General features: G+C 45.8%; 1 protein-coding gene across 1 annotated transcript; it reads left to right on the top strand.

Moving 5' to 3' along the window:
- The first annotated feature begins 10,032 nt into the window (after nucleotides 1-10,032).
- Nucleotides 10,033-11,811, top strand: LOC119363886 (uncharacterized protein At2g23090-like). The gene is made up of 3 exons (XM_037629256.1): nucleotides 10,033-10,204; nucleotides 10,299-10,339; nucleotides 11,432-11,811. Exons 1-3 carry the CDS (start codon nucleotides 10,132-10,134, stop codon nucleotides 11,549-11,551), a joined length of 234 nt encoding a protein of 77 aa, XP_037485153.1. The 5' UTR covers nucleotides 10,033-10,131; the 3' UTR covers nucleotides 11,552-11,811.
- Nucleotides 11,812-16,486: the final 4,675 nt, after the last annotated feature.

Here is a 16,486-nt window from a genome sequence, read left to right on the forward strand (position 1 = left end):
GAGTTCCGGAATGGTCCGCAGGTAAAGAATTATATATGGGAAGTCAAGTTTCGGCCATCGGGAAAGTTTCGGGGGTCACCGGTATTGTACCGGGACCATCAGAAGGGTCCCGGGGGTCCACCGGGTGGGGCCACCCATCCCGGAGGGCCCCATGGGCTGAAGTGGGGAACCCTAGGGGAGGGGGCGCCTCCACTTGCCTTGGGGGGCAAGTTTCCCCCCTTGGCCGCCGCCCCCCCTAGGAGATCCCATCTCCTAGGGCCGGCGCCCCCCTAGGGTCCCTATATAAAGAGGGGGGGTGGGAGGGCAGCCGAACCCTGACACCTGGCGCCTCCCTTCCCCCCTTGCTACACCTCTCCCTTCCGCAGACGCTTGGCGAAGCCCTGCCGGATCCCTGCTGCATCCACCACCACGCCGTCGTGCTGCTGGATCTTCATCAACCTCTCCTTCCCCCTTGCTGGATCAAGAAGGAGGAGACGTCACGCTGACCGTACGTGTGTTGAACGCGGATGTGCCGTTCGTTCGGCGCTAGGATCTCCGGTGATTTGGATCACGACGAGTACGACTCCCTCAACCCCGTTCTCTTGAATGCTTCCGCTCGATCTACAAGGGTATGTAGATGCACTCCTCTCTCTCGTTGCTAGATGAGCTCATAGATTGATCTTGGTGAACGTAGGAAATTTTTTATTTTATGCAACGTTCCCCAACAGTGGTATCAGAGCCAGGTTTATGCGTAGTTCTCTATTGCACGAGTAGAATACAAATCTGTTGTGGGCGTAGATGTTGTCAACTTTCTTGCCACTACTAGTCTTATTTTGCTTCAGCGGTATTGTGGGATGAAGCGGCCCAGACCGACCTTACACGTACGCTTACGTGAGACAGGTTCCACCGACTAACATGCACTAGTTGCATAAGGTGGCTAGCGGGTGTTTGTCTCTCCCACTTTAGTTGGAGCGGATTCGATGAAAAGGGTCCTTATGAAGGGTAAATAGAAGTTGACAAATCACGTTGTGGTTATTCGTAGATAAGAAAACGTTCTTGCTAGAACCCTATTGCAGCCACGTAAAAGATGCAACAACAATTAGAGGACGTCTAACTTGTTTTTGCAGCAATTGCTTTGTGATGTGATATGGCGAAAAGTTGTGATGAATGATGAATGATATATTGTGATGTATGAGATCATGTTGTTGTAATAGGAATCACGACTTGCATGTCGATGAGTATGACAACCGGCAGGAGCCATAGGACTTGTCTTAATTATTGTATGACCTACGTGTCAATGATTTAACGCCATGTAATTACTTTACTTTATTGCTAAACCGTTAGCCATAGTAGTAGAAGTAATAGTTGGCGAGCAACTTCATGGAGACACGATGATGGAGATCATGGTGTCATGCCGGTGACGAAGATGATCATGGAGCCCCAAAGATGGAGATCAAAGGAGCTATATGATATTGGCCATATCATGTCACTACTATTTAATTGCATGTGATGTTTATTATGTTTATGCATCTTGTTTACTTAGAATGATGGTAGTAAATAAGATGATCCCTCATAATAATTTCAAGAAAGTGTTCCCCCTAACTGTGCGCCGTTGCTAAAGTTCGTCGTTTCGAAGCACCACGTGATGATCGGGTGTGATAGATTCCTACGTTCACATACAACGGGTGTAAGACAGTTTTACACATGCAAAAACACTTAGGTTAACTTGACGAGCCTAGCATGTACAGACATGGCCTCGGAACACAGAGATCGAAAGGTCGAACATGAGTCGTATGGAAGATACGATCAACATGGAGATGTTCACCGATGATGACTAGTCTGTCTCACGTGATGATCGGACACGGCCTAGTCAACTCGGATCATGTAACACTTAGATGACTAGAGGGATGTCAAATATGAGTGGGAGTTCGATGAACTTAATTATCATGAACTTAGTCTAAAATCTTTGCAAAAATGTCTTGTAGATCAAATGGCCAACGCTCATGTCAACATGAACTTCAACACGTTCCTAGAGAAAACCAAGCTGAAAGATGATGGCAGCAACTATACGGACTGGGTCCGAAACCTGAGGATCATCCTCATAGCTGCCAAGAAAGCATATGTCCTAGAAGGACCGCTAGGTGAAGCACCCATCCCAGAGAACCAAGACGTTATGAATGCTTGGCAATCACGTGCTGATGATTACTCCCTCGTTTAGTGCGGCATGCTTTACAGCTTAGAACCGGGGCTCCAAAAGCATTTTGAGCAACATGGAGCATATGAGATGTTCGAGGAGCTGAAAATGGTTTTCCAAGCTCATGCCCGGGTCGAGAGATATGAAGTCTCCGACAAGTTCTATAGTTGTAAGATGGAGGAAAATAGTTCTGTCAGAGAGCACATACTCAAAATGTCTGGGTTGCACAACCGCCTGTCCCAGCTGGACATTAACCTCCCGGACGAGGCGGTCATTGACAGAATCCTTCAGTCGCTCCCACCGAGCTACAAGAGCTTTGTGATGAACTACAATATGCAGGGGATGGTGAAAACTATTCCTGAAGTATTTTCAATGCTGAAGTCGGCAGAGGTAGAAATCAAGAAAGAACATCAAGTGTTTATGGTCAATAAAACCACCAAGTTCAAGAAAGGCAAGGGTAAGAAGACCTTCAAGAAGGACGACAAAGATGTTGCCGCACCCGATAAGCCAGTTGCCGGGGAGAAGTCAAAGAATGGACCCAAGCCTGGGACTGAGTGCTTTTATTGCAAAGGGAAGGGTCACTGGAAGCGGAACTGCCCCAAATACTTAGCGGACAAGAAGGCCGGCAACACTACAGGTATATGTGATATACATGTAATTGATGTGTACCTTACCAGTACTCATAGTAACTCCTGGGTATTTGATACCGGTGTCGTTGCTCATATTTGTAACTCACAACAGGAGCTGCGGAATAAGCGGAGAGTGGCGAAGGACGAGGTGACAATGCGCGTCGGGAATGGTTCCAAGGTCGGTGTGATCGCCGTCGGCACGCTGCCTCTACATTTACCCACGGGATTAGTTTTAAACCTCAATAATTGTTATTTAGTGCCAAGTTTGAGCATCAACATTGTATCTGGATCTCGTTTAATACGAGATGGCTACTCATTTAAATCCGAGAATAATGGTTGTTCTATTATATGAGAGATATGTTTTATGGTCATGCCCCGATGGTTAATGGTTTATTCTTAATAAATCTCGAACGTAATGTTACACATATTCATAGTGTGAATACCAAAAGATGTAAAGTTGATAACGATAGTCCCACATACTTGTGGCACTGCCGCCTTGGTCACATTGGTGTCAAGCGCATGAAGAAGCTCCATGCTGATGGACTTTTAGAGTCTCTCGATTATGAATCATTTGACACATGCGAACCATGCCTCATGGGCAAAATGACCAAGACTCCGTTCTCCGGAACAATGGAGTGAGCAACCAACTTATTGGAAATCATACATACTGATGTGTGTGGTCCAATGAGCGTTGAGACTCGTGGAGGATATCGTTATGTTCTCACTCTCACTGATGACTTAAGTAGATATGGGTATGTTTACTTGATGAAACACAAGTCTGAGACCTTTGAAAAGTTCAATGAATTTTAGAATGAAGTAGAGAATCAACGTGACCGAAAGATAAAATTCTTACGATCAGATCGTGGAGGAGAATATTTAAGTCACGAATTTGGTACACACTTAAGAAAATGTGGAATCGTTTCACAACTCACGCCGCCTGGAACACCTCAGCGTAATGGTGTGTCCGAACATCGTAACCGCACTCTATTGGATATGGTGCGATCTATGATGTCTCTTACCAATTTACCGCTTTCATTTTGGGGATACGCTCTAGAGACAGCTACATTCACTTTAAATAGGGCTCCTTCTAAATCCGTTCAGACGACATCGTATAAATTATGGTTTGGGAAGAAACCTAAGCGGTCGTTTCTAAAAGTTTGGGGATGTGATGCTTATGTCAAGAAACTTCAACCTGAAAAGCTCGAACCCAAGTCGGAAAAATGCGTCTTCATAGGATACCCTAAGGAAACCAGTGGGTATACCTTCTACCTTAGACCCGAAGGCAAGATCTTTGTTACCAAGAACGGATCCTTTCTGGAAAAAGAGTTTCTCTCAAAAGGAGTAAGTGGGAGGAAAGTAGAACTCGATGAAGTACTACCTCTTGAACCGGAAAGTAGTGCAGCTCAGGAAAATGTTCCTGTGGTGCCTACACCGACTAGAGAGGAAATTAATGATGATGATCAAGGTACTTCGGATCAAGTTGCGACTGAACTTTGTAGGTCCACAAGGACACGTTCCACACTAGAGTGGTATGGCAACCCTGTCCTGGAAATCATGTTGTTAGACAACGGTGAACCTTCGAACTATGAAGAAGCGATGGCGGGCCCAGATTCCAACAAATGGCTTGAAGCCATGCAATCCGAGATAGAATCCATGTATGAAAACAAAGTATGGACTTTGACAGACTTGCCCGATGATCGCCGAGCGATAGAAAACAAATGGATCATTAAGAAGAAGACGGACGCAGATGGTAATATTACCATCTATAAAGCTCGACTTGTCGCTAAGGGTTATCGGCAAGTTCAAGGGGTTGACTACGATGAGACTTTCTCTCCCGTAGCGAAGCTGAAGTCCGTTCGAATCATGTTAGCAATTGCCGCATACTATGATTATGAGATATGGCAGATGGACGTCAAAACGACATTCCTTAACGGCTATCTTAAGGAAGAACTGTATATGATACAGCCGGAGGGTTTTGTCGATCCTAAGAATGCTAACAAGGTATGCAAGCTCCAACGATCCATTTATGGGCTGGTGCAAGCATCTCGGAGTTGGAACATTCGCTTTGATGAGATGATCAAAGCGTTTGGGTTTATGCAGACTTATGGAGAAGCCCACGTTTACAAGAAAGTGAGTGGGAGCTCTGTAGCATTTCTCATATTATATGTAGATGACATACTTTTGATGGGAAATGATATAGAACTTTTGGACAGCATTAAGGCCTACTTGAATAAGTGTTTTTCAATGAAGGACCTTGGAGAAGCTGCTTACATATTAGGCATCAAGATCTATAGGGATAGATCGAGATGCCTCATAGGTCTTTCACAAAGCACATACCTTGATAAGATATTGAAGAAGTTCAATATGGATCAGTCCAAGAAAGGGTTCTTGCCTGTATTGCAAGGTGTGAGATTGAGCTCGGCTCAATGCCCGACCATGGCATAAGATAAAGAAGAGATGAGTGCCATCCCCTATGCCTCAGCCATAGGATCTATTATGTATGCCATGCTGTGTACCAGACCTGATGTAAACCTTGCCGTAAGTTTGGTAGGAAGGTACCAAAGTAATCCCGGCAAGGAACACTGGACAGCAGTCAAGAATATCCTGAAGTACCTGAAAAGGACAAAGGACATGTTTCTCGTTTATGGAGGTGACGAAGAGCTCGTCGTAAAGGGTTACGTCGACACTAGCTTCGACACAGATCTGGATGACTCTAAGTCACAAACCGGATACGTGTATATGTTGAATCGTGGAGCAGTAAGCTGGTGCAGTTGCAAGCAGAGCATCGTGGCGGGATCTACATGTGAAGCGGAGTACATGGCAACCTCGGAGGCAGCACATGAAGCAATATGGATGAAGGAGTTCATCACCGACCTAGGAGTCATACCCAATGCGTCGGGGCCGATCACTCTCTTCTGTGACAACACTGGAGCTATTGCCCTTGCCAAGGAGCCTAGATTTCACAAGAAGACCAGGCACATCAAGCGTCGTTTCAACTCCATCCGTGAAAATGTTCAAGATGGAGACATAGATATTTGCAAAGTACATACGGATCTGAATGTCGCAGATCCGTTGACTAAACCTCTTCCGCGAGCAAAACATGATCAACACCAGAACTCTATGGGTGTTCGATTCATCACAGTGTAACTAGATTATTGACTCTAGTGCAAGTGGGAGACTGTTGGAAATATGCCCTAGAGGCAATAATAAAAGGATTATTATTATATTTCCTTGTTCATGATAATTGTCTTTTATTCATGCTATAATTGTATTATCCGGAAATTGTAATACACGTGTGAATACATAGACCACAACATGTCCCTAGTGAGCCTCTAGTTGACTAGCTCGTTGATCAACAGATAGTCATGGTTTCCTGACTATGGACATTGGATGTCATTGATAACGGGATCACATCATTATGAGAATGATGTGATGGACAAGACCCAATCCTAAGCATAGCACAAGATCGTGTAGTTCGTTTGCTAGAGCTTTTCCAATGTCAAGTATCCTTTCCTTAGACCATGAGATCGTGTAACTCCCGGATACCGTAGGAGTGCTTTGGGTGTACCAAACGTCACAACGTAACTGGGTGACTATAAAGGTGCTCTACAGGTATCTCTGAAAGTGTCTGTTGGGCTGACACGGATCGAGACTGGGATTTGTCACTCCGTATGACGGAGAGGTATCTCTGGGCCCACTCGGTAATGCATCATCATAATGAGCTCAAAGTGACCAAGTGTCTGGTCACGGGATCATGCATTACGGTACGAGTAAAGTGACTTGCCGGTAACGAGATTGAACGAGGTATTGGGTTACCGACGATCGAATCTCGGGCAAGTAACATACCGATTGACAAAGGGAATTGTATACGGGGTTGCTTGAATCCTCGACATCATGCTTCATCCGATGAGATCATCGAGGAGCATGTGGGAGCCAGCATGGGTATCCAGATTCCGTTGTTGGTTATTGATCGAAGAGCCGTCTCGGTCATGTCTACGTGTCTCCCAAACCCGTAGGGTCTACACACTTAAGGTTCGGTGACGCTAGGGTTATAGAGATATGAGTATGCAGCAAACCGAAAGTTGTTCGGAGTCCCGGATGATATCCCGGACGTCACGAGGAGTTCCGGAATGGTCCGAAGGTAAAGAATTATATATGGGAAGTCGAGTTTCGGCCATCGGGAAAGTTTCAGGGGTCACTTTTATACCGGGTGGGGCCACCCATCCCGGAGGGCCCCATGGGCTGAAGTGGGAGGGGGACCAGCCCCTGGTGGGCTGGTGCGCCCCCCTGGGGCCCCCTCTATGCCTAGGGTTGGGAACCCTAGGGGAGGGGGCGCCTCCACTTGCCTTGGGGGGCAAGTTTCCCCCCTTGGGCGCCGCCCCCCCTGGGGTCCCTATATAAAGAGGGGGGGGGGTGGGAGGGCAGCCGAACCCTGACACCCGGCGCCTCCCTTTCCCCCTTGCTACTCCTCTCCCTTCCGCAGACGCTTGGCGAAGCCCTGCCGGATCCCTGCTGCATCCACCACCACGCCGTCATGCTGCTGGATCTTCATCAACCTCTCCTTCCCCCTTGCTGGATCAAGAAGGAGGAGATGTCACGCTGACTGTACGTGTGTTGAACGCGGAGGTGCCGTCCGTTCGGCGCTAGGATCTCTGGTGATTTGGATCATGACGAGTACGACTCCCTCAACCTCGTTCTCTTGAACGCTTCCGCTCGATCTACAAGGGTATGTAGATGCACTCCTCTCTCTCGTTGCTAGATGAACTCATAGATTGATCTTGGTGAACGTAGGGAATATTTTATTTTATGCAACGTTCCCCAACAAAATATACCTCCTCGGTGAAAATTTATCACTTCGGAAAAAGGCATGGACAACTTATAGAACCAACTTGCAAGACCGATAACTGAAAATGGAGAAGAACTCGGAAGGACCGATGAGAGTCCTCCACTTCAAGACGAGTTTAGGGACTACTATGGTGTCCTGGACTAGGGGGTGCTTTCCATGCTGGTCCCCGACCAGGTGGGTCTAGCGGGTCCCGATCGTCGGGCCAAGCAAAGCCAAGATGGAAGGTTCCGAAGACTTGGCACATACTCCAAGACTTAGATGTTGTCTTCGTCGTGATTACCCCTAGATGTAACCGACCTATGTGTAAACCCTAGGTACCCCTGATATCTATATAAGCCAAGGGGTGGGGGTCGTAGACGACAATTCTCATACACAAACAATCTCACGGTAGATCAGCGTGTAATTGCTTGCACTCCCTCCAAACCAATACAATCAAAGCATGACGTAGGGTATTGTCTCTTCGGGAGAGCCCGGACATGGGTCAATCGTGTGTCTATGTTAGCATCATACGAAGGCTACCAGCTCGGGACTCCCTACCCAAGGTGTGCTAGATTTGACTCCAACAGTTGTGGAGAAAGCCCCAACCTTGTTTGTAAAGGTTCCGGTTGCCACCTCCAAGGGCGCTACTAGTGGATTTGCGACACCTTGCATTGTGCGAGGGCGTAAAGATAATAGGGTGAGTCTATGGGACGCTTGGGGAGCATTGTGCCTCCACACCCCACCAATGGAGACGTACCTCCCCCAAAGGCGAAAACTTTGAAAACACATCGTCTTCTTCTTCTCCACTTGCGGTTATCTCGCTCCTTGTTGCTAGCTTCTGCCTTGTATTTAACTCTTGTCAGCTTGTGTTGCTCATTCCGCTTATCATATAGATTGTCCACTTAGTTGAATATCTAGATGACCTATCATTTTGTTTAGCCTAAAATTTGCAAAAGAGATTAAAATTATTAGTCACCTATTCAACTCCCACCCCTTCTAGTCGACCATACCTATCCTTTCACAAGGCACGTCGTCTATTGGCCGAGCACTCGACAGAAAAAGGAGCAATACAAAAAGACTTCAGAACGACCGAGGAAGCAAACACTTAGGCCGTTATGACACAGATTAAAGTAAAGGCCTTAACATCCCCTAAGGTCGGTGAAGCTGGACTTGAGTAAATTTTTTAGAACGATCAAATCAAACAAAGAAAAAACATCTTTATTCAACACATTTATAATGCCTAACCGAGCTAAACAAATTATTTTAAAAAAATTAAGCATGAAAGTTACTTAGATGCTTTATGCTCTTGGTGTTAGTGACGTTGTCCAGCCTTGAGACAACACGAGATCCCAGCCCCCAAGTTGGCATCGATGTGGCGGAGTGAGGAGGTCGCCTCGACGAAGCGACGACACAACACGGTTGACGCTGCGAGTTGAAGCTTCCGGTCCAGCTGACATGATGAAGCAGGTCGTCGGGGTGAAGTTGGAGCTCCCAAAGTAGGTCGATGAAGTGACGACACAGCACGGTTGACGTTGCGAGCTGAAGCCTCCGGTCCAGCTGACATGACGAAGCGGGTCGGCGGGGTGACGTTGGAGCCCCTAGAGTAGGTTGATGAAGTGTCGACACAACACAGTTGATGTTGCGAGTTGAAACCTTTGGTCCAGCTGACATGACGAAGCAGGTCAGCGGGGCGACGTTGGAGCCCCCCCAGAGTAGGTCGATGAAGTGATGACGTCTAAGCCCTTGACTCCTTGAGCCAGCCGACGTGGCGGGGGCAAATCGATGAGGTGACGCCAGGGCCCTCACGTCAAGCGACGTGATGGAGCAGGTTGGGATGGTGGACGTCGGCATGATATGATGTGACGACGCAGGTCGGAACATGACGGGATCGATGTTGGCTTGTTGAAGTGATGGCACGACGATGTCGGCGCGCCCGACCTGTGCAATCCGTGGGGCGGCGATGTGGTCTCCTCCCCTCCCCCCTCATGCCCCCAGCGCTCCGAGGACGACGCAACCCGCTCATCTCTGCCACACCACACCATGATATTGGTCCCGGTGGAGCTGTGAGATTTTTGTCAGAAATCAACGGGCCAGGAGACGTTTGTTTCCAGTTCTAAAAATCCGACGTCAGATTTTTATTGATTCGTTAAAGCATTTTGAATTTTATTTCTAGACCCAGTTTTCTTACAGCTATTTCTAGACCCAGTTTTCTTACAGCTATTTCTAGACCCGGTTCATAGCACCACTTTCACAGATGGTTCTAGACCTCGGAACGAGCAGCTAACGGACTGTCCAGATACGCCCTCCTTCAGCGGGGGTCCACACGGACACTGGCACGCGCAAGTTGCCCGCGATTGATTGACGCCAACGTCGGCTTCCGCCTCCACCTCCCACCTCCACGTCTATTAAACGCAGCCGCCTCCTGCTTCTCGCCTTCCCCACCAAATTTCCGCCGAAGCAGAAAAAGCATCGTCTCGTCTCGTCTCGTCGAGGAATCAACAGCCATGGGCGGCGGCAACGCGCAGAAGTCCAAGATGGCGAGGGAGAGGAACCTCGAGAAGCTGAAGGGCGGCAAGGGTAACGGAGCTAATTCCCCCTTCTCTTGGTCGTCAGATCTTGTTGGTCTTCCTGATCTGATCCTGTTGGTGTTTTCTCTTCTGATCCTTCGCAGGGAGCCAGCTCGAGGCCAACAAGAAGGCCATGAACATCCAGGTGCGCTGATTAATCCCGCCTATCCAATCGATCGAATCGATCTAACCCTCTCTAGCGATTGGGGATTTTTTTTTCCGCAGACGAAACTGTTATCTGTGGAATTTGTTGAAATTACGCCTTTAACTGGGACGGGATGCGTGCCTCTTCAGTTGCAACGACGATTGGTAGCCTATTTCTCGATAGGACTCTGGGTGGATGGTTTTTTCTTTTTTGTGCGGCGATTATCGGTAGGATTTTGAGCTCTTTTTTTGTCAATTACGCCTGGAGAAACGAAGGGAATCATATACTTTTGGCTGCCAGGACTATAGCTAGCGTATCGACATACTAGCATGCTAGATTACAAGTTAATTGTACCAAAATTGCCCTTCGGGCATAGATCTGGGGGGTATTCTCATCGCATATCGTGCGAATTACAAGTTACTACTAGTTGTTTGTCTGCCTGAGTTTTCTGCCAAGCAAAGTTGCAACCTTCACAGTGTGTGTCGCTGTTTGATAAGTAAGAGACACTTGTAGTTCAATGAGATATAATCTGACAGCTTTAAGAGTGTGGCATGTCCTAACCAGCTTTGGTCTGCTACCAAGCAATGCTATGCTTGTGTCTGAAACTAGTTCTGGATGGTACCAGTTAATCATTAGGATCCACGGGGGAGGGCGGTAGCTGGAAGACTCTTGTTAAGTTAGTGTATAATTCCAGTGGATGTGCCCGTTGTTTGCTTACCAACTTGATGGACTGAGCTTGCGATGCCAAATAGCTACATTTACTACACAGGTGAAAAATTCTAGTCTCTTGGAACCCAACTGCTCACACCTTGAATTAGTAACAAAGTGATGTGGCTCTTGATATAATGAAAATTGTTCATTGCAGTGTATAATTAGTCTTGACAAAACAATCTTGGCAGTCATGTTGCCTACGAGTTCATCAAATTTCTTGTCTGCCAATGGATATGCACCATATTGGATAGCTGAAATGGTTCTGTGGCTTTGTCTTGCACATCATACCGGTCTAGTGAATACGTTATAAGTTTAGAGAACTTAGAAACATTATTTGGTAAATTGCCCGATCATCTGATCAATGCTTTCTTCCCAATGCAGTGCAAGATATGCATGCAGACTTTCATCTGCACCACCTCTGAAGCAAAGTGCAAGGAGCATGCCGAGGCAAAGCATCCGAAGAGCGAGCTCGTCCAGTGCTTCCCTCACCTCAAGCAGTGATATCTGCCCAATCAGACAGAGAGAGAGATAAAAGAGAGAGAGAGAGAGAAGCTGTCATAATCCACCTAGTATTATCATGTTCCGCAATGACTGATTGTTGACCTAAGCTTGGGGTCTGAACTCGGTGTGCTGCTGTCCCGGCTGCTTTGGTTGTGTGCCCATCTACTATGTAATCGTCCTCTATCAGCCTGTTGTGCTACATTATCTTAATCCTCTGTGGATTTGCTCCTCGTGCTTAGTCAGTATGCTGTCGCAAAATTCATCTTTTTTACATGTTTCTCGCTTCCAATGGCACCGATGCTAGCTTGGTCAGAGCACGGTTTACAGCCAAGCAGCATCAAACATGAGCAGTTTTTTTTTTTGAAAGCAAACACAGATTTCTATTACGATTACTCGCTGACCATATCACCAGCACAGCGTCTAGTACAGGTTGCGGAAAGTGGTCAAGCCGAGTCTCATAGCAGCCACTCTTCATATAGACTCCACTCGCAGCTAACATGTGCTGCTTTATTGCAACCACGGCTACAATGATTCACACTTACAACATTCAGACCTACATACATCTTAAACTTCACATCTGTAAACAAAGTGCCTAAAGCTGAAAGATCATAGTTGTTACTTGTTATTGCTTCCTTCAGCGTTGTGAAATCTGTTTCAAATGTCACTTGTTGGCAGCCCAAATGAGTAGCAGTAATAGTTGCTTGCTGAAGGGCCAAAGCTTCAGCATGCAATGGACTGGAGACATGATTCAGATTTCCAGCACCTGCCGCCAGGAGCGTTCCTTGGTCATTCCTGATGGTGAAACCCAACCTCCTGAGTGTGTTTCCCAAGTAAAGGATCCATCTGTGTTTATCTTGAGAATTCCCTTAGGAGGTGGCTTCCACTTATGTTTTGCTTGCTTGCTCATCTCTTCCTTCTTTGTCTTGTCCATGCAAGTCAATTGAAGATGATACTTCCCGTATACTTGTGGGTTCATCCTTATTAGCGTTGTTTCTTCTCATAAATACTAACTTTAGTCTGATGTGTTCAAGTTGAGATGCTCTCCACAGATTTTTAACCTTTTTGCATTTAAAAAAGAGGTGGCCTCCATCCTCATCCAATCTATAATAAAGAGGGCACCTAGTATCAAGAGGAATACCTTTTCTACGAAGTTTCATTCGCAAGGGAAGGTTGTACATCGCAGCTCTCCGTAAGAAGTGTAGTACTTTGTTTGGTAGAGGGAGCGCCCATAACTTCTTCCAGTTGAAGCTTGAGATTTTCCCTTCTGCAATGGAAGTTGAAGTTAGCCCTAATACAAAATCTCTAGCTGCACTATCTACAGCCACCTTATAAGCCGATTTAACAGAAAATGATCCTTTCTTATCATAATGCCATGCAATGAAATCACTTGTATCTTCTTGAATGGGTATTCACATGATGAGGTTTGCATCCTCATCCGAGAAGGTCTGTTGTACCAGCTGCATATCCCATTGGTTTGTTATCGGGTTGATCAAATCAACTACTTTGTCCACCAGATGGTTACCTTTTGGTGTATTGGGCCTCCGTGTGTTTCCTTTAGGAATCCATGGATCAGTCCATATTTTGATCCTTTCCCCGTTCCACTATCCATATTATCCCTTTCTCCAGCAATTGTATGCCTTTTATTATGCTTCTCCAAGTATAGGAAATACCTGCATGAGGAATAGCCTCAGGAATTGATCCATTTGGGAAATATCTGGCTGCCAGCACTTGGGAGCACAAGGAATGGGGATTCTGTATTATTCTCCATGCCTGTCTAGCCAACATAGCTAGGTCGAAATAGTGCAGGCCCGAAAACCTAGACCTCCATCTTCGGCTTTGATAGCTTTTCCCAACTAATCCAGTGGATTTTATTTTCCCAACTATGAGAGCACTCAGGTCGTCACAAAATGTTTTGGTCAGGTCCAAGCATGCCATTGCATACACTGGAATTGCCTATGCTGCAGCTTTTATCAATATTTCTTTCCCTGCTTTTGAAACAGTTTCAACTTCCATCCCTGTATCTCTTTCCAGACCTTCTCTCGAATATAGCTGAAATTCTTTGCTTTCCTTTTGCCAATATATGTAGGAAGACCTAAGTATTTTCTAGTTAAGCCCTCCACATTGATGCCCATGATCCTCTTCATATTGTTTTTCCGTCCCTCATCCTTAATTTTTGCTAAAGAAAATTGATGATTTGTCCTTCTTTATCATTTGCCCTGAGCACTGTTCATATGTACTCAATATCCTGTTTACCTCTTGTGCTGCTCCCTCACTTGCCTCCATTAACACTAATGAGTCATTCGCAAAGAGGAGGTGGCTAACACTAGGGGCGTTTCTGCATATTTTTATGCCTCTGACCTTTCCATTTACTTCAACTTCATTCAACATTGCAGAGAAACCTTCAGCGCAAAACAAAAATAAGTATGGGAATAAAGGATCTCCTTGGCGTAGTCCCCTTTGAGGTACGATCACATCCGTTTTGCCCTGGTTTACCTTAACTTGATATTTTATACTAGTTATGCACTTCATCAGCTGGACCCAGGCCCTTCTAAATCCTTGTTTTATCATCATGTCTTCAAGAAGCTTCCATTCTACTCTATCATATGCTTTGCTCAAACATCAGCAGTTCTAACTTCGAGTAAGAGCACAGTTTATACAACCAAAAATTGGCTAGCCAATGTTTTTGGCAAGCAGAAAATTGACACCGTCAAAGATTGCCCAAATCAGCGAGTTTTCTACAATTCTATTAGTCTATAAACTTGCATGATATGTGTAGTTTAAGCACACAAATGGGTAGCTGAGATGTGCAGTTCACTGTCATCGAACTTGCTAGTAAAATGCGTTATTGATGCATTAGCTGAGATGCACACACAAACTAAACTAGCTGATTGCTTTAGAGTTAAAAAATGCATTCTCTATCACCGAACTTGTCAAGCTAGTCGTACTTTGGTAACCCACTGTGCTAGCTTGACAAGTTGACGAAAAAGGGTTTCCCCTTTATATTAACCACCACGACATATTTCATACAAGTATAGAGTTATCCCTATAGAAAAGCAGAAATACACAGGTCTTGTTGGGGCAGCAGCAGAACTATTGGTGCAATGATAGGCCCCTTATGTTATGGAGTTTGTTGACATAAAAAATATGTGACACATGTGTTTGCTAGTGCACATAGAGTAACAGGTCCATGAAGTATCAAGGAGTTTGATGCAAACGACAAAGATAATCCTTGTGCGTGGCAGCGAAGGTTATCACCAAATATGAAGCTAACAGGATTGACCCCTAAAAATTGCTGAAGATCAAGCAATTGGTTCGGTGTCTGTTCAAAGCATATGACTGCGTTCGAGGAAGAATGAAGACGAAGTGAAGACGTAGCATTTGTTTTGTTCTTCTTCTTCTTTCATTGAGTCATAGGACCAACGTATTATTAAGAGGGGTGTAGCGTTTGAAGCTTTGGTTCTCTGATGCTAAACCCAAATCCCATGAAAGCTGTGAGAGAAATCTCTTTGTGCTTCGAGCAAATACTTGCCAGCAAGAGACTGTGATCTTCTTCGCTGCGAGAGATTTGACTCGGACCGAGGAGTTAGCATTACTTGTTCCTCAAGTAATGTTACCGTTGCTCGAAAATCCGACCGTTGTAAACAAGTCGGTTGGCCATTGGCTGGATCTCGTGTCCAAAATGGTCATTTCCCATCTAGGAAGGCTGCGGCAATAAATAGCCACCCCGCGTCGGCTTTGTCCGGTGGTTGCTTCGTTTGATTTCTGAGAAGATTGTTGAGCAACCCACTCTCTGAGCGATTTGAGTTTAAAATCCACCGAGAGAAAAACCCTGGACCAGTGATGGATAATTATGTCAGATGCGATTCCTCATGTAATAGTTATAACCTAGGGTGACACAGAACTAGCTCCAGTTCATCAATGTAATGTAGGCATGTATTCCGAATATAGTCATACGTGCTTATGGAAAAGAACTTGCATGACATCTTTTGTCCTACCCTCCCGTGGCAGCGGGGTCCTAATGAAAACTAAGGGATATTAAGGCCTCCTTTTAATAGAGTACCGGACCAAAGCATTAACACATAGTGAATACATGAACTCCTCAAACTACGGTCATCACCGAGAAGTATCCCGATTATTGTCACTTTGGGGTTGTCGGATCATAACACATAATAGGTGACTATAGGCTTGCAAGATAGGATCAAGAACTCACATATATTCATGAAAACATAATAGGTTTAGATCTGAAATCACGGCACTCGGGCCCTAGTGACAAGCATTAAGCATAGCAAAGTCATAGCAACATCAATCTCAGAACATATTGGATACTAGGGATCAAACCCTAAGAAAAATAACTTGATTACATGGTAAATCTCATCCAACCCATCAACGTCCAGCAAGCCTACGATGGAATTACTCATGCACGGCGGTGAACGTCATGAAATTGGTGATGGAGGATGGTTGATGATGGTGACGGTGACGAATCCCCCTCTCCGGAGCCCCGAACGGACTCCAGATCAGCCCTCCCGAAAGAGATTAGGGCTTGGCGGCGGCTCCGTATCGTAAAACGCGATGAAACTTTCTCTCTGATTTTTTTCTCCGCGAAAGCAAATATATAGAGTTGGAGTTGAGGTTGGTGGACATCCAGGGGGCCCACGAGGTAGGGGGCGTGCCCAGGGGGAGGGGGCGTGCCCCCCACCCTGGTGGACAGGGTGTGGGACCCCTGGCCTTGATTCTTTCGCCAGTATTTCTAATATTTTCCAAAAGAAATCTCCTTGAATTTTTAGGTCATTCCGAGAACTTTTGTTTCTGCACAAAAATAACACCATGGCAGTTCTGCTGAAAACATCGTGAGTCCGGGTTAGTTTCATTCAAATCATGCAAGTTAGAGTCCAAAACAAGGCAAAAGTGTTTGGAAAAGTAGATACGTTGGAGACA

The sequence above is a fragment of the Triticum dicoccoides genome, chromosome 2B (assembly GCF_002162155.2).
Source record: "Triticum dicoccoides isolate Atlit2015 ecotype Zavitan chromosome 2B, WEW_v2.0, whole genome shotgun sequence".
Classification (NCBI taxonomy): Eukaryota; Viridiplantae; Streptophyta; class Magnoliopsida; order Poales; family Poaceae; genus Triticum; species Triticum dicoccoides.

Excerpts from the sequence above, each read along its gene's own strand:
- LOC119363886 (XM_037629256.1), top strand. The coding sequence starts at position 10,132 with ATGGGCGGCGGCAACGCGCAGAAGTCCAAGATGGCGAGGGAGAGGAAC. Across the intron at positions 10,205-10,298 it reads GAAGCTGAAGGGCGGCAAGG|GGAGCCAGCTCGAGGCCAAC; the intron begins GTAACGGAGCTA and ends GATCCTTCGCAG. Across the intron at positions 10,340-11,431 it reads AGAAGGCCATGAACATCCAG|TGCAAGATATGCATGCAGAC; the intron begins GTGCGCTGATTA and ends TTCCCAATGCAG.